Source organism: Phyllobates terribilis, unplaced genomic scaffold (genome assembly GCF_046119375.1).
Source record: "Phyllobates terribilis strain yellow unplaced genomic scaffold, ASM4611937v1 Scaffold_9__5_contigs__length_417890890, whole genome shotgun sequence".
NCBI lineage: Eukaryota > Metazoa > Chordata > Amphibia > Anura > Dendrobatidae > Phyllobates > Phyllobates terribilis.
In genome coordinates, this window is record NW_027362769.1 from 143,169,275 (window position 1) to 143,193,339 (window position 24,065).

General features: G+C 40.4%; 1 protein-coding gene across 2 annotated transcripts in view; it reads left to right on the forward strand.

The window, feature by feature from the left end:
- ACVR1C (activin A receptor type 1C) overlaps nucleotides 1-24,065 on the forward strand; it is a 91,616-nt gene that overhangs the window by 57,498 nt on the left and 10,053 nt on the right. The window contains exons 3-7 of one of the 2 annotated variants that reach the window (XM_073647148.1): nucleotides 8,372-8,614; nucleotides 9,716-9,946; nucleotides 19,240-19,407; nucleotides 19,632-19,788; nucleotides 23,872-23,996. In XM_073647148.1, coding sequence (XP_073503249.1) covers nucleotides 8,372-8,614; nucleotides 9,716-9,946; nucleotides 19,240-19,407; nucleotides 19,632-19,788; nucleotides 23,872-23,996 — 924 coding nt within the window. The remainder of the gene's footprint in view (nucleotides 1-8,371; nucleotides 8,615-9,715; nucleotides 9,947-19,239; nucleotides 19,408-19,631; nucleotides 19,789-23,871; nucleotides 23,997-24,065) is intronic. The other variant, XM_073647149.1, reaches the window with a different exon arrangement.

The window sequence follows — 24,065 nt, forward strand, 5'->3', positions numbered from 1 at the left end:
CCACCACACAGTGTACGGAGCCGTGCCAGATCGGAACACTGCGTACATCCGATTGGTGGGGGTGACAGGTGTCGGACCGCCGGGGATCTGATCTTGCTGATGTTTATCAATATTCTAGTTCTTTACAACCTCTTTAACTTTATGCCACTGCTTGGTTGTCTTGCTTTAGACCAATTTTTTTTTTTAACAAAATTTTGGCAAAATATAATATTTTTTATGCCCATGCAACACTTCCTTTTGTTTAAATCACACCTCTTTGTCTGACGAGGTGCAAAACATAAAATCAGGTGCATGACGTGTATAGCAGGTTTTTTTTTGGGTGCACATTGAGACAGAATCCTGTCGAATATCGCTCCGTAAATTTGCCCATTGAGTGTAATATATGCATAGTTGCGCTGTGGCTGGCACAATTTTATGACCGGGTATTTCTGTCTTGCTACAAACTTTTTTTTTCTTCTTGCAAATACAATTAACCGAACGATGTAAAGTGTCAGCAGCACCTAACATCCAAATAAGTGAACTTCCCATTGATGCGACTGATTACCATGATCAGCGGCATGTGCTGCCGTTTCTTAATGCCAAGGAAGATGCCAACCAGCCGCTCTGCTTTGGTCACGGTATTTAGATACAGGACTGATGTAGCAAACTGAATCGTGGGAGAAGGAAACGTCACGGATGCAATGACCTGTAATGTCCAGTAGAGGATGCTCTCGTTCAAGAAAGTAGCTTATGACTTGCTGTGCTACTTTGGCTTGTGTGTTACTCCATATTATTCACAATGATCAATGTTTCCCAAAACGTTGCTTATCAAATGTAAACAGGAATGGCCGAACCTGTTCCAAATGTCCGTCAATGTTCATATGATCATATCTAGTTGCGGACTTCTGTTTCATTAATTCTTGCAGAGCTGATGCTTAGTGTGGCTTCAGGTAAAGTGGCCACATTGTTCTGCTTGGATAATTTTTTGACTTGATTTCCTTTGGCTTCTTATAATCCTCTCCTGGATGTCTGCTACAATGACAAGCAGTCTACCTTTTTTTTTTTGGCATCAGCCGCTGATCCTGTGTTATTCCACTGCTGCATGAAACCATGTATACTTGTATTTGCATGAATGGGAAATTGACTGACATGAGAATGTTTGAAGCACTTTCTTACGTCACCCTCATGAGCATGTTTAATGGTTGTAAAACCAGGACATTTTGTGATTGCTTTTTTTTTCTTTTTTGCTTAGGGCTCATAGAAGGACACACAAAGGCTATATGCCACTTGCCTATGAGGCCACTCAATGTGCCACTCTCTAATGAGGCTGTTGGTATCATAGAGCCGTTTATGTACCGTCTCAATCTTAACCCTGACTTTATTGAGAACATCTCCAAAAATAGTGGGACTGCACACTTTTGGGTTAAGGGTTCCATAATTTATTTTATTATTTATTATGCTTTACTTATATAGCGCCATCATATTCCCCAGCGCTTTAAAGACATTATCGGCACTGTCCCCATTGGGGCTCACAATCTAAATTCCCTCAGTATGTCTTTGGAGTGTGGGAGGAAACAGGAGAACCCGGAGGAAACCCACAGAGTCACTGGGAGAACATACAAACTCCTTGCAGATGTTGTCCTTGGTGGGATTTAAACCCAGGACCCCAGCACTGCAAAGTAACAGAACTAACCACTGAACCACCATGCTTCCCTGTTCCATAAGCCCCCACCCGTCCCCCTTTAAGCACGGGACATCCCATGAAAAATAAGAAAATGTTGAAAAATGAAGGCTATCGTTGCAAATTCTGGACTGTTGAAAGCTCTGTACTGCCTTTGTACAGAACAATATTAGAAACAGATAGGGAGGTATAGCAATGCCATATGGAGAAGCCACTGATCCCAAATGCAAAATGTGAAACAGGATCCAAAAGATATTGCATGTAATTTATAATATTGCTCCACTTGTATTTGACACTCTCTGTGACCCTGGTTTCATAGAGTTCTATGAGTGCTCTTTGGTATGGAGGTATAATACAGCCATTTATATGAGCCCTTTGAGTATCGAGTACCTTTTTTTCTCATTTGCATTGAAATTGCAAAATTAAGTACATTTCTAAATAGACCTAAATAAAAATTGACTATTTTGTTGTTGTAGAGTCTCTACATCTCCTTTACATAGTTGGCTGTGCTGCTGTTTCTGTCATAGATGCTGAGAGCACATTGCTTCTGGCTGTGGAAAGGGTAGGAGGATCTACAAAGTCATGGCAAGTAGGAGGAAAAACAGTAGGGCCTCGATTAATTTAGATAAGTGTTAGAACCCTCCTGTTTGTTTTTTCCTTCTTGTGTTTTGCGGTCACGTGACCATCTGCCTTTATATTCCAGCTCTGCCCTTTTGGCTTTGCTGGACTTCAGTGTTTGACTGTTTCTCTAGCCTGGTGCTTCTGTGCCTTTCTCTGTCAGTTCTCTTGGTCATTCTGGGACCTCTAGTACCTTTTTGTCTGTTTGCCTTTTTGTGTTCCGCAACAACTTCTCTGTTTAGGAGGTGTCCTATTTTTGTCCCAGTCCTTAGTTCTTTTAAGGACCCCTCCCTTAATGCTATAGGTCTTCGTTCAGACTAGCCGAGGACTAAGGTGGGTCTGTTCGCTAGTAACCGGCAGCCCGCTACATTGTAGGGATTCAGCTTAGTCTTTCTGTAGGGACAGCTTTCCCCTATCTTTCCTTAGTACATGTTGCAGATCATAACAGTAAGTCCAGCCCAAAAAACTAAAAGGAAAGAATTTCGGGGATCAGTATGGTTTCCGTCCAGGATTTGGCTCAACGCCTGCAGGAATTGTCTCTGGAGGTGGCCGAGCTCCAGCAACACGTGAGTAGCTGTTCTGGAGCGCATTTTGTGGAACCCAAGGTAGGACTGCCTGATGTTTTTTATGGTAAACAGCAAGATTTTTTTTCCTTTAAAAATGCTTGTTTGTTATATTTTTGTTTGAGATCAAGGTCCTCTGGGAATGAATCACAGTGCATTGGTTTTATTATGTCACTTTTGTGCAATGAACCACAGGGGTGGGACTTTTCTCTCCAACCTAATGATCCGTGTTTAAGGTCTGTAGAATTTTTTTTTCTGCTATTGGTCTATTATATGATGATCCTGACCGAGTCTCATCTGCTGAGGCAGAACTCAGGCGTTTGAATCAGGGGTCAGGTGATGTTGAAAATTATTGCACACATTTCAGGAGATGGGCTTCAGAAGTCAAATGGAATGATCCTGCGTTGAAATGTTTATTTCTTGCTGGTCTGAGTGAAAGGGTTAAGGATTTGCTAATTGCGTTTCCTGCACCTGAGACTCTGCAGGATGCCATGCAATTAGCTGTTCATGTGGACAGGAAACTGAGGTCCAGGCTGAATGAGGTAAAGACTTCTGTAATGTCAGGTCCTAGTCCCCAGAAAATCTGCTCTGACGGCGGAGAACCGATGGAGGTTGGGGCGATGTCACTCCGCTCTCAGGAAAGAGACCGGAGGTTCGCCTAGGGATTGTGTCTTTATTGTGGTAAAGCTGACCATTTGATTAAGTATTGTGAGCTTTGTTTAAGTAAAGAAAAGAAAAAAAAGGTCAGGTACGCCTGTATTGCTTGTTTACGCTCTGCATGAGTATTTCTTTCAGGGAGTACTACTCTGCAGGGAAATCTGATTGAATTTCAGGCATTTGTGGATTGTGGTTCAACACTTAATGTGATTGATAAAGGGTTTTTGGAAAACCTTAAATTGAAATCCAAACCTTTGTCATCACCTATTTCTGTGGTTACAATTGATAACACTCCCTTGAAATGTATTACTCACAAAGTTGCTGCATTTCCCCTCACTATCAATGGAGTTCACCAAGAAATTTTGGACTTGGTCGTATTAGATAATTTACCCTCTCCAGTCGTTTTAGGTTTGCCTTGGTTAAAACTGCACAATCCTTTATTGGACTGGTCTACTAATGTGATTAAGTCTTGGAGTTCGAAGTGCTATGATAAATGTTGTAATGGTCGCATTGCGGCTGTGGAAAAAGGGGAATTACCTGCACCTATTCAAGATTTTTGGAGGGTTTTTTCGGAGGAGGAGTCGCAAGTTTTTCCTCCTCATAGGGATTATGATTGCGCCATTGAGTTTGTTCCTGGAGCTACTCTTCCCAAGAGTCGCTTGTTTAAGCTGACTATTCCTGAAAGAAAGGCCTTGGAGGAATACATACAGACTAGCCTGGCTGCTGGTCACATTAGACCTTCTAAGTCGCCTGTGGCAGTTGGATTTTTCTTTGTTCAAAAAAAGGACGGGGGTTTACATCCATGTCTGGATTTTCGTGAAATGAATAAGATTACCGTACGCAATTCCTACCCACTGCCGTTAATTCCTGACTTGCTTAACCAGTTAATGGGGGACCAAGTGGTTCTCTAAAATAGATCTCCGGGGGGGCATACAATTTGTTACGAGTGAAGGAGGGTGATGAATGGAAAACTGCTTTTAACACTCCTGTGGGTCATTTTGAGAATCTGGTGATGCCTTTTGGTCTTACCAATGCACCTGCATTTAATCAGAACCTTATTAATGACATCCTGAGACCTTTGACTGGTAAGAATGTGGTTGTGTATTTGGATGACATTTTGATTTATTCACCAGATCTGGAGTCCCATTGGCAGAGTGTACGTGAAGTTTTGCAGTTATTGAGTGATAATTCACTCTTTGCTAAGCTGGAGAAATGTGAGTTCGCTGTGCAGAAAATTAGTTTTTTGGGCTACATTGTCTCCAGCGAGGGCTTTGAAATGGACCCGGTGAAGGTTCAGGCTGTGCAGGAATGGCCTAGGCCTATTGGTTTGAAATCTATACAGAGATCTTTGGGTTTTGCCAATTATTACAGGAAATTCATTAAGAATTTTTCTATAATTGTTAAGCCGCTGACCGATCTCACCAGGAAAGGTGCGAATACGGTCCAGTGGACTACTGAGGCCATTGAAGCGTTTGAGTATCTCAAAGAGAGGTTCAGTTCTGTCCCTATCCTTATGCAGCCTGATGAGACCAAGCCTTTTTTGGTCGAGGTCGATGCTTCATTGGTGGGGGTCGGAGCAGTTTTGTCTCAGGAGAACAAGGGTGGAGTACATCCTTCTGCCTTCTTTTTGAAAAAATTTTCAGAAACCGAACTGAATTATGATGTTGGAAATCGGGAGTTGCTGGCTATTAAACTCGCGTTTGAACATTGGCATCATTTTTTGGAAGGTGCTAGATTTCCTATTCAGGTTTTCACAGATCATAAGAATTTGATCTATCTGGATCCTGCCAAGCGCTTGAATGCCCGTCAAGCTAGGTGGGCACTTTTTTTTTCTCGGTTTCATTTTTCTGTTACCTATATCCCTGGTACTAAGAATGTTAAAGCTGATGCTTTATCTCGCAGCTTCTCTCCTACGGTCGGTGCCGAGGAGGAAGAGAGCATTTTACAGAAAGGAGTTGTGGTGGCGGCATTGGACTCCGTTTTGGAGAATGGGATTCTGAAAGCTCAAGATGATGCTCCATCTAACACTCCCCATGGGAGGTTGTTCGTGCCTAGAGCCTTTAGGAGAGATTTGTTTGTGGAGTGTCATGAGTCTTGGTTGCAGGTCATCCAGGAATTTCTGAGACTTATCAGTCACAGTTTTTGGTGTCCGGGATGGTAGAAGGAAGTCATCAAGTGGGTGCATCAATGTACTGTGTGTGCTAGGTCAAAGGATTCACATACTCCTGCTGCGGGGTTGCTTTGCCCTCTGGAGGTTCCTAGTGCGCCTTGGACGCATCTCACAATGGATTTTATTACTGATCTTCCTGTGTCCGAGGGTTTTACTGTCATCTGGGTGGTCGTGGACCGTTTTAGTAAGATGTGTCATTTGGTTCCATTCATTAAGTTTCCCTGCGCCAAGACACTCGCTAAGTCGTTTGTAAAGGAGATTGTCAAGCTCCATGGCGTTCCCACGCATATTGTTTCTGATAGAGGATCTCAGTTTGTGGCTCGCTTTTGGCGTGCTTTTTGTGACAGGTTGGGAGTCCATTTGTCATTTTCGTCTGGTTATCATCCTGAGTCTAATGGACAGACTGAAAGAAAGAACCAGGATGTTGAACAGTTTTTGCGTTGTTTTGTGGCGGACAATCAAGAGGTTTGGTCTGAGTTTCTGCCTCTCGCAGAATTTGCTCTTAACAATCATACATCCTCCTCTTCTGGGTGTTCTCCTTTTTTTTGTTGTACTGGGAGATATCCGTCTTTTGGTTCGTTCTCCAAATTGGGGTCGGCGGTGCCGGAGGAGGAGAATTTTTCCGGTGATTTGGAGAGAGTTTGGACTAATGTACGTTGCAACCTTCAAGAGGCTAACAAGAAGTCCAAGAAGTATTTTGACAGGAAACGTAAGGAGGTTTTGTTTACTGTGGGTGACATGGTTTGGTTGTCCTCGAAGAACCTTCAGTTGAGGATTCCCTCTAAAAAACTGGGTCCTAAGTTTGTGGGTCCATTTAAAGTGCTTCAGGTTGTTAACCTGTTTGCTGTTAGGTTGGATGTCCCTACTTCCTTGAAGATTAATCCTGTGTTTCATGTTTCCTTGTTGAAAAAGGCTGATGTATCTGATAGGGATGCCACTGTCACAGTTCCTCCTGTGGTGGAAGAAGGCGAATATGAAATTTCTCGTATCTTGAATTCTAGATGGCATAGAGGGAGATTACAGTATCTTGTCTCCTGGAAGGGTTTCGGTCCCGAAGACAACTCCTGGGTAAGGACGGATGATGTATCTGCTCCTAGGCTTGTTAAAGCATTCCACAAGAAGTTTCTGGATAGGCCTGGAGGATCCGGAGGATCCTCATAAAAGAGGGGGTACTGTTAGAACCCTCCTGTTTGTTTTTTCCTTCTTGTGTTTTGCGGTCACGTGACCATCTGCCTTTATATTCCAGCTCTGCCCTTTTGGCTGTGCTGGACTTCAGTGTTTGACTGTTTCTCTAGCCTGGTGCTTCGGTGCCTTTCTCTGTCAGTTCGCTTGGTCCTTCTGGGACCTCTAGTACCTTTTTGTCAGTTTGCCTTTTTGTGTTCTGCAACAACTTCTCTGTTTAGGAGGTGTCCCATTTTTGTCCCAGTCCTTAGTTCTTTTAGGGACCCCTCCCTTAATGCTATAGGTCTTTCGTTCAGACTAGCCGAGGACTAAGGTGGGTCTGTTCGCTAGGAACAGGCAGCCCGCTACATCGTAGGGATTCAGCTTAGTCTTTCTGTAGGGACAGCTTTCCCCTATCTTTCCTTAGTACATGTTGCAGATCATAACAATAATTGGTTTCATACTCCAGTCTTCATGAAGGTCGTGCGGGAATAAGATGCCACATCTTATCAGCGGTGTGCACCTTTGAGCTCCTTGTCAGAAATGTTACTCTAGTGTAAGAATGGAGAAATGGCGCTGAATTTGCGAGGCGGGTGAAGCCATGCCCTGTCTCTCTCTGGCTCCTCCATTGCTCTGCTCATTTTGGCAGAGCTGCCCAAAACTGTTGTAAAAACTCCATAACTCACATTTTTTTGTGGTGACTTTTCAAAGAGTTGTATGTCAGTTTTCTGGCAATAAACACTTTAAAGAGGTTGTCTACTACATTTAGATTGATGATCTATCCTTAGGATAGGTCAAGAATGTCTGATCGGCCGGGATCCGACACCTGGCACCCCCGCTGATCAGCTGTCGCTGTTGCCGGTGGCGGCAGCCACTGACCAGAAGCACTTCCTAGCGGAGCTACTTGTAGTGGCTGCTGCAGGGTACTACACATCTGCCTCCTATTGATTTGAATAAGAGGCGGATGTGTAGTACCAAGCCTCCGGCCACTACAAGTAGATGGAGCCACTCGGCAAGTGAGCACTTCCAGCCACCGCCAACCAAAACAGCTGATCGGTGGGAGTGCCAGGTGTCGGACCCCAGCCGATCAGACATTGATGACCTATTCTAAGGATATACCATCAATGTAAAAGTAGTGGACCACCTCTTTAATGAATCGGCCCTGTGGAGTCTGCAGGGTGAGGAGATCTCTGCATTAGAAATGGAAAGCAGTAACAGAATACCGATGAAGATTAGATGTATCTTGGTTGCTGATATAAGTGACATACCCCTTTCTTGGCACAGTGTCCTCCTAGTAAATATCAGATCAAATACATTGTTGACATATTGCTAAGATAGGGCTGATAATGTATTGGCAGCATTTAGTAGTTTTTGCAGGCTGCATGTTCAGGCATTGACTATTAACGGACTAACCATTAAAAAAAAATACTTGAGTGTGTGTGATCCTAGTGACCAGTGAAGGTGATGCCATATATTCCTAAGAAACTACTCATTTAAGCAATGCTATATTTTTAGTAATCGTTTGCATTTTTTTTTAATCAGCAGTCTCTACAAGTCCATCACATTTTGGCCATGTGGAGCTTTGGGTAATGGTCACCATTCCAATATGTGTCCTGGCAATAGCCATTATGCTTACTGTCTACACCTGTCAGAGGCGGTACGGTGCCTACAAGAGAACCCGGCGGCAGTGCATAGAAGAGCCACTGACGGAATGTAACTTAGACCCAGATGGGAAATGCTTGAAAGATCTCATATACGATATGTCAACCTCAGGATCTGGATCTGGTAAGTTCAATCTCCTACATCCTTAATAGCAAAGCAAAAAGTTCTAAAAAGCCTACCTCTCCTACCTGCTGGCATCTCCGTTGCCTCTTCTGATTACCAGACTCAGCGTGTCGTACACATAACATCATGCGTGCCTACTAATCAGAAGAGGCAACAGTGATGCCGGCAGGTAGGAGGAGGTTCACAAGGCTCTGCTCTGGCAGATACAAACTTTCTATGTAGATGCTGAACGAGGGTCTTGTGAATCTTTTTTCTTTAACTCTAGAATCAACTCTATTTTTTTTTTAAATTACTTAAATGCATGTATTTGGGGTTAAAAATATTTTTTTCCTTTCTTCCCTATCTTCATAGGGTTTTTTTTTTGTCATTGTTTGACTTTGTTCCTTGTTTTTGTTTGTTTTTTTGTTCTTCTTTTTTTTCTCTTTCCCACTCATTTTCCCATATTCCTTATTAAAGTATTCCTTAATATCCCCCTTTTTACCCTTAACCATTTCCCACCCTTCTTTTGCCTTTATTTTTTATTCCTTTAAATGTTATTTGTTATTATAAAAAATTCAATAAAAAACCATTGGAAAAAAAAAAAATGTTGCAATTGGGTTTCATTAAAAATTTTGCACCGATTTAACTTTTTTACAGGCTCTTTTGTTTCTCTGCAAATTCAACTTTGATGTGGACTGTGGTCATAAATCAACTGAGAGGAGCTCAGAAAGAGACAGATAAAAGAGTTACACATTCTCCTGTCAGGCAGTCAGAACGCGCTCACTGAAAACCATATGATAGATTCCCATTAAATAATCAAGTGCTGCTTGCAGCAGCCACTAGAGGGTGCTGATAATGTGTGCCAGTATGCAGTCAGCTCCTAGGCTCCCTCTAGTGGCTGCTGCCGGGAGGCTGCACATGTTCTTTTTAATCTTTAGGGGAGATTTGGAGTGTCATAGAACAAAGCTCCAGTCGTTATACGTCTTTATTAAGACATGAGTCAGCTTATGCTATTTTCCACCTTAAAAATAAAATTGTGTTAAAAGACGGACAATCACTTTAAAGCTTCCACTTGTCCAGCCCTTTTCTAACAATATACCTACCACCTTGATTTCTTGATAGGTTTACCCTTGCTTGTCCAGAGAACCATTGCGAGAACGGTTATTATTCAGGATGTGGTCGGTAAAGGACGTTTTGGAGAGGTTTGGAGGGGAAAATGGTGCGGAGAAGATGTTGCTGTAAAGATATTCTCCTCGCGAGATGAAAGGTCATGGTTCCGTGAAGCAGAAATTTATCAGACCGTGATGCTGAGACATGAAAATATTCTCGGGTTTATAGCTGCTGACAACAAAGGTAAGAGACGAATATCTATCTATCAATCTATCTATCTATCTATCTATCTATCATCTATCTATCTATCTATCTATCTATCGCTCTATTATCTATCGATCTATCTATCTATCTCTATCTATAATCTATCTCTCTATCATATATCGCTCTATCTATCTATCTATTATCTATCTATCCTTCTATCTATCTATCTATCTATCTATATCTATATCTATCTATCTATCTATCTATCTCTATCTATCTCTATCTCTAGTTATCTACTATCTATCTCTATCTATCTATCTCTCTATCATTTATCGCTCTATTATCTATCTATCTATTATCTATATATCGATCCCTCTATCTATCTATCTATCTATCTATCTATCTATCTATCTATCTATCTATCTATCTATCTATCTATCTATCTATCTATCCCTCTATCTGAAATGTAAACTGCATTACTGCTATATAGACTATACTTATAAAATGAAGGTACTTTGCATGTTCGGAGGTGCTGATTTTTGTAGTACACTGTTGGTGGTGTCTGCCTCCATATTTAGCTGAGCTCCTCCTCTTATACTAAGGGTCTGTGCACATGTCGCGTCTTTGTCGCTTTTTTTTTTCTGCGCAGATTTGTCACAAAACCTGAAGGATTTCCTGATACCAGCAAAAGTGAATGAGATTCCTAAAGTCTCATGCACACTTTGCTTATTTTTTCCTTGCAGATTTGCAGCCAATTTAAATCTGCAGTATGTCAATGCTTTCAGTGTTTTTGCTGCAGAATTCATCCAAACTAATGAATGGGGAAAAATCTGCAACAGGAACACATGTAAATAAAAAAAGTGACAAATAGGAAAAACGCTGGTTAAAATAGGCACGTTTTTGCTGCATTTTTTCTTATGTTTTTGACACACTTTTTACATGCGTTTTTGGTTCAGTTTTTCCGCACTCATTAGTATTGGTGAAATCTGTAGCACAAACTGCTGATAGAATTGACATCCTGTAGATTTAAATCTGCAAGTCAAACAAAGGCAATGTGTGCATGAGATTTCAGGAATCTCATTCACTTCACTGGCATCACAAAACCTGAAGGGTTTCATGAAAAAACGCGACAAAAATGCAACAAATTTGCAACTTGTGCACAGACCCTAAGGCAAAGTATCCACGATGCAGAAATGCTGCGGAGCGTTTCTGCTCTTCCTGGCAGAAAAAATGCATGCGGATTTTACATGCGTTTTTTCTTCCAGGTAGAAGTGTTTGTGAAGCGTTTTGAACATGCGATTTCGCATTCGGGTTATCAAGCGCTTTTCCAAACGATTTCAGCATCACTTGGAAAAGTGCTTGACAACTTGGTCACACTATATAAATCCATGCAACCGGCATGGATTTATATAGTGTGACCAAGTTACAATGCTGCAAATGCAGCATCAATAGTAAAAAAAAAATAATAAAAATGTTGAAAAATAAAAAAAAACATTATTCTCACCTTCCGATGCATTAAATCCGCATCGTGGGCACACAGCCTTATAGTCTGTTTTTAATAACTGTTGGATCCTACCTTCCCTTTTTATTTGTAGGAATATTTGATAAATATTAGATTTAGAGTCCCACTGAAGAAACGTTGACTTGTCGCAGGTGGTAGGCTTTCATGAACTGGCCCATATGTGCGCTAAGTACCTTCATTTTCTAAGTATATTGTACAGGTGTTTCTCACAAAATTAGAATATCATCAAAAAGTTAATTTATTTCAGTTCTTCAATACAAAAAGTGAAACTTATATATTATATAGAGAGTGATCTATTTCAAGTGTTTATTTCTGTTAATGTTGATGATTATGGATTCCAGCCAATTAAAACACAAGTCATTATCTCAGTAAATTAGAATAATTAACAAAAAACACCTGCAAAGGTTTCCTAAGTGTTTAAAAAGGCCCCTTAGTCTGTTTCAGTAGGCTCCACAATCATGGGGAAGACTGCTGACTTGACAGATGTCCAGAAGGCAGTCATTGACACACTCCACAAGGAGGGTAAGCCACAAAAGGTCATTGCTAAAGAAGCTGGCTGTTCACACAGTGCTGTATCCAAGCATATTAATGGAAAGTTGAGTGGAAGGAAAAAGTGTGGTACAAAAAGGTGCACAAGCAACCGGGATAACCGCAGCCTTGAAAGGATTGTTAAGAAAAGGCCATTCAAAAATTTGGGGGAGATTCACAAGGAGTGGACTGCTGCTGGAGTCATTGCTTCAAGAGCCAAAACACACAGACGTATCCAGGACATGGGCTACAAGTGTCGCATTCCTTGTGTCAAGCCACTCATGACCAATAGACTGTTGGCATATACAACAAATTAGGACTTATTGTAAGTGAAAGGAGGACTTTATACTAACCAGACAGCAGATGGCGATAGTGTGTAAAGTTATATCCTTGCTCTAATATGTGGGAGAAAATCTCTCTATTGTTGGTTGTTTTTACTTCCTGTGTCTTCTTTCTTTTCCTGAATGTGTTATGTAAGCAGCACACGGACTGTGTGACACTGAATTGTATCTCATGTTTAACCAGTATGAAGTAAATACTGTTTACTCAAGATATCTTGCTGATTGAAGCTCTCGTAAGTACAGTGGTGACTGTAAGAAGATGCACTCTGCGACAGGTTATGGGCCCAGGCAACCCAGGCAACCCTGGCCGGAACCCAGACACTAAAGCCCAGACACTACAGGCCCGCACTACAAGAGGATCCTGGTTTATAACCCCAGATAACGGAGCACACAGATAAGCTCTGTAAACAGAATGAAATAAATCCAGATACAGAGTGACAGGGGAATTCATGATCCCAGGTGCTGGATATAATTACAGAGAATTCAACACAAGCAGGACATACAGGAACTATCAGCAAGAAGAAAAAACAGGAGAATATCTTCAGTTCAACTCTCTAAACAAGCAAGACTATATAAAGATGATGAGTAACACAGAACTGAATTTCACAGTAGCTAAACTGAATAGTGAAAATTATCAGTTATGGAAATTCAAAGTAGAGATGTTGTTATATAAGGATGATTTATGGGAAGTAATTGTTACAGAAAGACCAGATCAAGATAATCAGACATGGGATAAGAAGAATAGACAAGCGAGAGCCACCATTAGCTTATTAGTGGATGATGCTCAATTAATACATATAAGAAATGAAGAAACAGCTAAAGGAATGTGAGAAGTATTAAGAAAACTGTATGAAAGACCTAGCTTGAATCACAAGTTATTTTTATTAAGAAAGCTTTACAGTATGAGATTGAGTGCAAATGACGACATGCAGAAGCACATATTCTCAATGATGGAAGTGATATCACAGCTAAGATCTATTAGTGAATACATTAAAGATAGTCATGTAGCAGCTATATTATTGTGCAGTTTACCAGATTCGTATACAGCCTTGATAAATGCCCTTGAGACAAGACCAGAAACTGACATTACATTAGATTTTGTGAAAACAAGACTAATAGATGAATATCAGAGAAGAAAAGAACAAAGAAATGATTCTTCTACTGAAAAGGACAGTGAAAACGTTCTTAAAGCTACAGAATTTAAAAAACCCTATAATAAAGAGACAAGAGAATGCTTCAGATGTAAGAAAAAAGGTCATTTAACCCTAGAACGCATGACCATAAAAATCTACATTTTCACATACCTGGGGCCTTTTAGGCCCGTGTGCAAATAACATGGAATAACTCAAACAAAAATCACAAACAACTATATACCTGAGGAATACCTAGAGTTTCAAAATTCTAACTAAAGTAATCTTGCAGAAAATAGAAAACAATTAACAGGGAGGGCCTGCGAGGCCCCAGGTATGCGTTCTAGGGTTAAAGAAAGACTGTACCATATGGAAAGCAGAACAACAAAAATTACAACATAAAAAGCATACACAGAAAGTAAAAAACACAATTTCCGATTCATGTGAGAATAATTGGAATGGCTCATTTAAAGTAACAGACAAGAAATCATCACTTGGTTAATTTATTGATTCAGGAGCAACGAGTCATATGACAAGTGACAAGAATTTCTTTACTGATCTTGATTTAGATAAGAAAGAAGCCATTTATCTTGCAGATGGAAGCAAAATAACCGCAGAAGGTATCGGACAAGGTATGCTAAATTGTTCAAACAAGTTCGGACAAAATTCAAAGATACTTGTACAGGATGTGTTGTATGTTCCAAAATTGGAAGGCGGATTATTATCTGTGAAACCTTTAACAGCAAAAAGACTTACAGTAAAATTCAAAGACAATGAGTGTGCAATTATTGCAGGAAACAAGGTGATAACCAAAGTCAATGCAGATGAACAATTATATCATTTTGACAAACCAAAGGAACAGATGAAGGTATGTGCACATGATCACAAAAACTGTATTCACATGTGGAATAGACGTCTAGGACATAGACACCCTGACAGTATAAGGGAACTACAGAGAAAAGAATTGACAAAAGATTTAAAGATATCAGATTGCTCATTTACCATAAGATGTGAATGTTGTATAAAATCCAAAGCCACATGGATATCTATTCCAAAAGAAAGTGAGATGAAAAGCGAAAGACCACTTGATTTGGTGCATACTGACGTATGTGGACCCATGAAAGTGACTACATCAGGAGGCAATAGATACATGTTGACTTTTATAGACGACTACTCAAGATATACAGTCACATACTTATTTAAGAACAAAAGTGAAGTTTTTGATAAACTTGTAGACTATGTAACAAGATCAAGTAACAAATTTCAAAGGAAGCCAATTGTCATCAGAAGTGATAATGGAGGTGAATTTACAGGTCACAGAATAGAAGACTACTTAAGACAAAATGGAATAGAACTCCAGAAAACTGTTCCATACACACCTGAACAAAATGGAGTAGCAGAAAGGAAAAACAGAACTCTAACAGAAATGATAAGATGTATGCTAACGGATTCCAAACTACCAGAGAAATATTGGGGTGAGGCAGCAATGACAGCTACATATCTACAGAACCGACTTTTTTCCAGAAAACTGACAAAAACTCCATATGAACTGTGGCAAGGTATGAAACCAAGTGTCAATCATTTAAAAGTTTTTGGATGTAAAGTTTTTATATTCATTCCAACAGAAAAACGTTCCAAACTTCAAAACAGATCCATGGAAGGAATATTCGTTGGATATAGTGAAAATTTCAAAGGATATAGAATCCTAGATCCCAAAACAGACAGAGTTACGGTGAGTAACAATGTGACATTCATTGAAGATTTAAATGAAGACATAATGATTTCAGTTGAAACAAAAAATGAGAAAAACAATAGTGACATAACTGAAGAAATATCTGATGAGAAAGAAGTAGAAATCAATGAAGAACAAAATACTGAAAATGAAGAATCACAACTACAAACAGACACAGAACCAAGACGTTCAATGAGAGAGAACAAAGGAAAACCACCAAAACGTCTCTCATACAAGACAAGCATAAGAAAAATCTATGAGCCTACCTCTTGGGAAGACATATCTAAACTTCCTGAAGAAGAAGCTAATAAATGGATAGAAGCAACAGAAGCAGAAATTAAATCCATGCATGATTCAAATACATGGACACTAACAGATTTATCAGAAAGAAGAAAAGCCATAGGATGTAAATGGATTTTTAAAGTAAAATACCAAACAGATGGCACAGCTGAAAGATACCGAGCAAGACTCGGAGCTAAAGGGTATTCTCAAAAATATGGAGAAGACTATGATGAGACATTTGCTCCAGTTGTCAAACACACTACAATAAGAACTTTACTTACAGTTGCAGCAATGAAACAGATGGAACTGAGACATCTGGATGTAAAGACAGCGTTTTTGAATGGAGATTTAACAGAAGACATTTACATGGAACAACCTCCAGGATTCAAAGATGAAAGAAATCCAAACAAAGTTTTCAAACTACAGAAAAGCATATATGGTTTAAAGCAAGCAGCTAAAGCGTGGAATGACAAAATCACGGAAGTACTTACAAATGAAAAATTTCAAAGAAGCAAAGCTGATCCATGCTTGTACACAAAAAGGCTGATTAATAGATGGATTTATGTACTCATATATGTAGACAACATTTTGATTTGTTTTAAACAAGAAAGAGATAAAGAAAACATTCTAAAAATCATGAAGCAACATTTCGAAATCAAAGACTTGGGAAATGTGAAACAGTACCTAGGAATACAGGTAGAAAGAGAAGAAGACGGAAGTTTCCTACTGAATCAAAATCACATGATTCAAGACATAACAGAAAAATTTGGATTAAAGGATGCAAAAACAGTAAAGTCTCCAATGGAAACTAATTATCTCAAAGAGATGAACAGTGAAAAAAATATGCTACCAAATAATGAAGAATACAGAACAGCAATAGGAAAACTACTGTATCTAGCGACCGTTACAAGACCAGACATCGCAGCAGCAGTAGGAATCCTGAGTAGAAAGGTATCAAAACCAAATAAAGCTGATTGGAATGCCGTGAAGAGAGTAATGCATTATTTGAAAGGAACTAGCAATGTTAAGCTGAAATTACCCACAAGTGATAATTGCATTTTAACAGGATATGTTGATGCAGATTGGGCTGGAGATCCAACTGACAGAAGATCTACCAGTGGACATATTTTTTTTCTCTCAGGTGGACCAATAAGTTGGACAAGTAAGAAACAGTCAATTGTGACACTGTCTTCAACAGAAGCAGAATATGTTGCAGCAGCACATGCGAGTCAAGAAGTACTGTGGTTAAGACAATTGTTGACAGAATTAGGACAACCACAGTTGGAACCAACAAAACTGAAAGAGGACAATCAAGGATGTCTTGTTCTTGTTCAGATGGAAAGAGTCAATCCAAGAACCAAGCATATTGATGTGAAATATTTCTTGAGAGATCATCAGGAACAAGGAGTCTTGAAGTTAGAGTATTGTCCTACTGAAGAAATGACAGCAGACATCTTCACGAAGGCGTTGAATCATGATAAACACCAGAGACTAATAAAAAAGTTGGGTTTGATTGAATAAGTCCTTATTGTTGAGAAAGGGTGTTGGCATATACAACAAATTAGGACTTATTACAAGTGAAAGGAGGACTTTATACTAACCAGACAGCAGATGGCGATACTGTGTAAAGTTATATCCTTGCTGTAATATGTGGGAGAAAATCTCTCTATTGTTGGTTGTTTTTACTTCCTGTGTCTTCTTTCTTTTCCTGAATGTGTTATGTAAGCAGCACACGGACTGTGTGACACTGAATTGTATCTCATGTTTAACCAGTATGAAGTAAATACTGTTTACTCAAGATATCTTGCTGATTTAAGCTCTCGTAAGTACAGTGGTGACTGTAAGAAGATGCACTCTGCGACATAGACAACGCCAGAAGCGTCTTACCTGGGCCAAGGAGAAATACCTGGACCGTTGCTCAGTGGTCCAAGGTGTTGTTTTCAGATGAAAGTAAATTTTGCATTTCACTTGGAAATCAAGGTCCCAGAGTCTGGAAGAAGAGTGGAGAGGCCACAATCCAAACTGCTTGAGGTCTAGTGTGAAGTCTCCACAATCAGTGATGGTTTGGGGAACCATGTCATCTGCTGGTGTAGGTCCACTGTGTTTTATCAAGACCAAAGTCAGAGCAGCCATCTATCAGGACATTTTAGAGCACTTCATGCTTCCCTCTGCCGACAAGCTTTTTGGAAATGGAAATGTCATTCTCCAGCAGGACTTGGCACCTGTCCACACTGCCAAAAGTACCAATACCTGGTTTACAAACAACAGTATCACTGTCAGGGGTGGATTAAGAGTAGCAAGGGCCCCGGGCAGTTTAGAAGGCGCGGGCCCCCCCCCCACACACATACCTGATGTATCACGTGACATGTCACATGATCCCCTGTGATAGATCATGTGATAGTTCACGTGAAATTAATTTGGCACAATATTAATATATTAATTATAATTTTTTTTAACAATAATTGTATGACTTAATATTGAGCACAATTAAGTATGCTGACATCCCCTATATGCAGTATGAGACAATACACACAATACGAGCTGCCACAATCCTCCCATACACAGCAGGAGGCCGCACGTAGCCATCTATACACAGCAGGAGGCCGCACGGCACCATCTATACACAGCAGGGGACCGCACGGTGCCATCTATACACAGAAGGGGGCCGCATGGTGCCATCTATACACAGCGGGAGGCCACATGGCGCCCCCCCAGAGACAGCGGGAGGCCGCACGGTTTCCCCCCCAGAGACAGCGGGAGGCCGCACGCAGTCACGCACACACACACAAACATATACAGACATATACATACATACACGCATAAACACATTTGAAACACAAAAATACATATAAACAGACATCACACAATGATATCTACACACACACACACTCACTCACCATCCCCCGGCTCCCGTCGTCCAGCTCCTCTCCGGTGGTAAGTAGCAGTGCAGGGCACGCACTGCATGACGTCACACTAGCAGACACGGACGCGCACAGGGCCGTGTCTCCTAGCTGTGACACGGCTGGGCCAGCAAACAGGGAAGTTAACATGTCCAGTGCTGGCCCAGCCATGCGCTGCTGCTGGCGGAGCGGACTGGGGGCCCCCCGCCTCTGACTGCCGGTATGTGCCGCGGCGCCGCACATATTATAATGAGGGCAATCTGGCCATGGACCCCCCGGAGCCCCGGGGCCCCGAGCGGTAGCCCAGATTGCCCTCATTATAATCCGCCTATGATCACTGTGCTTGATTGGCAGCAAACTCGCCTGACCTTAACCCCATAGAGAATCTATGGGGTATTGTCAAGAGGAAGAGGAGACACCAGACCCAACAATGCAGACGAGCTGAAGGCTGCTATCAAAGCAACCTGGGCACCTCAGCAGTGCCACAGGCTGATCGCCTCCATGCCACGCCGCATTGATGCAGTAATTGATGCAAAAGGAGCCCGACCAAGTATTGAGTGCATTTACTGAACATACATTTCAGTAGGACAACATTTTGGATTTTAAAATAATTTTTCAAGCTGTTGTTATAAAGTATTCTAATTTACTGAGATAATGACTTTTGTGTTTTCATTGGCTGTAAGCCATAATCATCAACATTAACAGAAATAAACACATGAAATAGATCACTCTGTCTGTAATGACTCTATATAATATAGGAGTTTCACTATTTGTATTGAAGAACTGAAATAAATTAACTTTTTGATATTCTAATTTTGTGAGAAGCACCTGTATGTACAATATCTATTATCTATGATTGGATAATAACTAACATTCGCTTTGTTGCCATCTTTGCAGATAACGGCACATGGACGCAGCTCTGGCTGGTGTCTGAATACCATGATCAGGGCTCACTCTATGATTACCTGAATCGTAGTACAGTAACTATTGGGGGAATGATGAAATTGGCATTATCGGTTGTCAGTGGTCTGGCTCATCTTCACATGGAAATAGTTGGAACTCGAGGTACGTACTAATGTGAAAACACAAAAAACATTTTTTGATTTCTATAATGGCAAAAGTATCCATGATTTTAAATTGCTCTTTTCCTTGAGTTTCAAAAATGTCAGCTTTGACAGAACCTCCTGCTCATCTATCCATCTGTAGCTAGAACACCGAGACCAGTACGTAGCAATAATACAATTATACCTCTGTGATGCTGACGTATTAGTGACCTTATCTATTTTCAGGTAAACCTGCTATTGCACACAGGGACCTGAAATCCAAAAACATTCTGGTGAAGAAGAATGAGACGTGCGCCATCGCTGACCTAGGACTGGCAGTGAAACATGATTCCATTACCAACACAATAGACATCCCGCAAAATCCAAGAGTGGGGACCAAGAGGTGAGAACGAATAAAATACTGACCAAATACTGATAGTGTGAACATGGCCTTAAACGGGTGCTTTACTCACCCTTCCAGGTCTAGCACTGAGTCTCCATAGTTGCTTCCGATGTCTGTTTTTGTCTGCAGCGTTGATTTCACGTCAATAGCGTTGCAGCTAATCAGTGGGCTCAGCGGCTCTAAGCGGTTAGTGCCATTAAATTGGGCAGACCCGCCCAGCTCACTGATTGGCTGCATCATTGTCAATGTGACGTCAGCGCTGCAGACAATAGCAATCCAGGAGCAGCGGCGGAGACTCAGTGCTGGATCATAAAAGGGCAAATAAAGCTCAGTTAAAAATAAAATAGGGGAGAAGGGTTTCTGAAATTATAAAGAAATAAGTCTCCCCAAATATATGAATAATGATTTTATTTGTCCTTTTTATCAGTGAGATTATTTTAGTTTATAAAATAATTCACCATAAAAAAATATTGGATAGAGATGGGAGCACTGTAAGTATTAGGCCAAAGAATGGGACAGGTGATCGATACCTGCTGCTCACACACATCAGACGTGACGCCACCTGCCCCATTCACCACTGCCTGCGAAAGTGAGCAAAGATGGATTACCCCTGTAATAGGGCTAAACTGCAATACCACTGACAACCTGTAATCAGATGTGGCGCTGTTTATTAAAGAAAGCAGTCATGTTTTCTATTGCTGTATAACCCCTTTAACAATACATCTTTCTTTGGTGATGAGATGGCTATTGGACCCAAATAATTATGGCATCTCTACTTTTTATTGTCTAGTTTTTGGTGTTTTCTACTTGCGCTTAACTCTTTTTTTCACTCGCACCTTTTTAAAAGTCTGTTTTATATGTGTTCTCCTGCTTTGTTTTCTACTTATGTTCACCATTATGGGCGTGGATCTGGTGTTTTCAGATATTTTCCACTTAATCATCAATTGAGACTGTTTAAAAAAGTTGTAAAATTTTTCACAAATATATTCTAGTTAACCCCTTTTTGGAATAATTTTATGTATGCCATTTATTTTCCTGCAAATGTTACACCATTTAGCGAAACGTGCAATTAATAAGTCGCAAAATAGGTCAAAGGCAAAAGAGCATTTTTGGTTTCCAGCAAAATTCACATCACGAACCTCATACGCCATTCTGCAGAAATTGGAGCAAAAAAAGGAGGGTATTGGAGTACTTTTGCGCCAAAAATGTAGCACTTTTTAAAGTCACGCGTAGTGGAGAACGAAAAAAAACAAACAAACCCAGATGAATACATAAAAAGGTGACTTTAAAAAAGTTGCAAAACAAAAAACTGGCGAAAAATAGACAAAAGTAAACAAAAAAAGGCGCAAAATAAGTATAAAAAGAATAACCTGCATATCGGCTGTGCTGTGGAGGACGCAGTATACATTCTCCGCAGATGAGCACATTACATTTACTTTTGATTCTTTTAAGTGTGGTAGAAAAACATTGTCACCCAGAGGAAACCCAAGTAAAGGCAGAGAAGACAGTCAGACCCATGCAGAAGATTTCCACTCATGGCCTCTGCACGGATCACGCCATGAAACCTGCATTCTGTTGCTATTTCTATAGGGATTTTGATGACGATATCTGATGTTTTTGCCGTTTGCCCACAATACTTTCAGTGTGAGTAAACTGCTTCTGAGCCAAAAAAAATGTGTCTGCTATATAACTCCTTGATCTGATGTTCATGACCCATTCATTGCAACCAATGAAATTGCAGTAGTTGGTACAAATATAGGTCAAATTTTTTTTTTAAGAAACAGCACCACTTTTGACCATAGGTAGCATCTGGTATTGCAGCTAAGTGATGGCCAATAGGGATGTTTCTGGGGCCTCCATCCTAATCAGTAATCCTATGCAGCTCAGCATAGGTAGAAAGGGGCCTCTGCATACAGGTGGTTCTGTCATTGTGGTGTACGGAGACTTATTTTTAGGCAATGTGGGAAAAAGTATGTAAATGACTACTGTTTTTCTCCATTCCTATCATGGACTGCATTGGAGAGGGCCTTGCATATGTGCTGCCACCTCTCCTGACTGTAGCTGCATTATGGGGTCCCCATGAACCTTAATCAGACCCATTATGGGGGTACTGTGACATATTAATATAGTTATTGCTGTGGATGACACACTTGTATAGAAAGTGTTGAAACAGTAATGTCCACATTTAGAGACTTTTTTTTTACTCAAATGAATGTATTTGGGGCTAAAAATATTTTTTACAATTGGGTTCCATTAAAAACGTTGCACCGTTTGGCTTTTACAGGCTCTTTGTTTCCCTGCACATTCAATTTTTCTGCAGCTTATGGTCATAAATCAGCTGAGAGGAGCTCAGAAAAATACAGATAAAAGAATTACAAACTTCCAATCCTTTTATCCCATCTGAATGAACTCACTGCCAGATTCTCAGTTAACTTCTTCTGCAGCCAGCAATAGACAGTGCAGCACAGAGCCTATAGAAGACAATTAATGCAATTTTTTTTATGAAGCTCAATTCTAAATCTGATTTTTAGCCCCAATTACATACATTTAAGTAAGAAAGAAAGAAATTGTACAACTTCTAAGTTATTTACAGGATAGATGAGGATGAGTGTTGGATGAGGAATACATCATATTAATCGGGTTTGTCCTGTGTCTCTTGTCTGAATGGAGCAGGGGGTCGCACCAGCGCACGCCCGCCCGCTACAATCTGTAGGACTGACGGTGATAGCGGTGCTAGAGAGCTGTGCTATAATTGTAGCAAGAAAATATTAGGCAATTTTGTGCAGTTCTATATTGGTAATGTGTTGGCACCATTCAGAGCTGGGGGAAAATTGAGTGAGAATGGTAAAAGTTGCAAAACTTTAGCGCGGCATGGAGTTGTGGCAAAGTTTCGGGACTTTTAAAAACTTTTCATGCCACAATTCTGCCGTAAAAACTTTGATGAATTGGGCGCTGTGCGTTTATTGTTTCATTTAGTTAATGATCATCCTGAAGATCAGATAGTTTATGCCGACCATCACCAGGTGCAAACAAGGAAAGTGCTGCCGACAACACGACGCATTGTGGGGAAAGTACAATTGTATTAACGACCGTTCTCTTCCCATCAGTTTTCGTCGGCCCTTGTAACCAAGGTCAAAACAAATTGTGTATAGTTTATCATTAATGATCCAAGATTCCTTTTCCCAAAAGAAAGTTATTAATCCACCCCTGATGTTTAAGGTTTATAGTAAGACTAATAGGCTACATTGACATGACCTTAGAAAAAGTCATCCAATTTTCATCCAGACAAAACATGATTTTTCATCTATATTGTTATCCTTACTGCATCCGTTTTTATAGATCAGCAGTGAATAAAATTTACAAGACCAAAAACAGTTTAATATGTTTAGATGTGTAATCAGGTGCTATACGGATGATCCATATGGGATCCGTTTTTTTTTCGCTTTCCCATAGACTTGAATGGGTGAGTCTCATCCAAAATAAGGAAGAGACTAGTGCATGCTGCGATTTCTTTTCACCTTTTCATGTCAACATTCGGTCCATCTGAAAAAAAAACGGTCATCTGAATAGTCCTATTGAATAGCGTTGGTCCCAGCTCTGTGCCTATGGGGTCAGTTTTTTCTATGGACAGCACTCTACCCAAAAATATGGTCCTGTGAACGTACCCATGGAGACTAAAATTTTGTGACTATCATTGTTGGATTCTTTGGACAGTTTGAGTAGCGTAATCCCAATGTCTTCCGACAGTCCCGTTTTTTCAGTATATATCGATGATATGTTTTTTTAGTCGGGCAATGGCAGAGCTCGTGAGTGTTTCTGATCAGATCATGGTGAGGGTAAAAATGGGAGATTGGTTAGTTATTTTATCCTATTTACCTCTTATGGACACTTTAGATGTCTTTATTATTGGTAAAAATCTGTTATATCGTTATCCAAAGTTCCAAAGAAAAAAATGGCCTTGATGCACCCAAATCCAATGTGTCTGAAGAGCCTGTAATGCTTTTATCCAATGTTCAACCATTCTTCTCTAAACCCATTTGTTCCATCTTCCGCCATAATATCTTGTTTTTCTTTCATGAAAAGGTACATGGCTCCAGAATTACTCGATGATTCGATAAACATGCAGCACTTTGAGTCATTCAAGTGTGCAGACATCTACTCCCTGGGCTTAGTATACTGGGAGATCGCCCGGAGATGTTCTGTGGGAGGTTGGTGTCTACGTTTTATTTTTTCCTTTGTTAGGTTATTTTGATTTATCAAATATTAGTTAGCTTGTT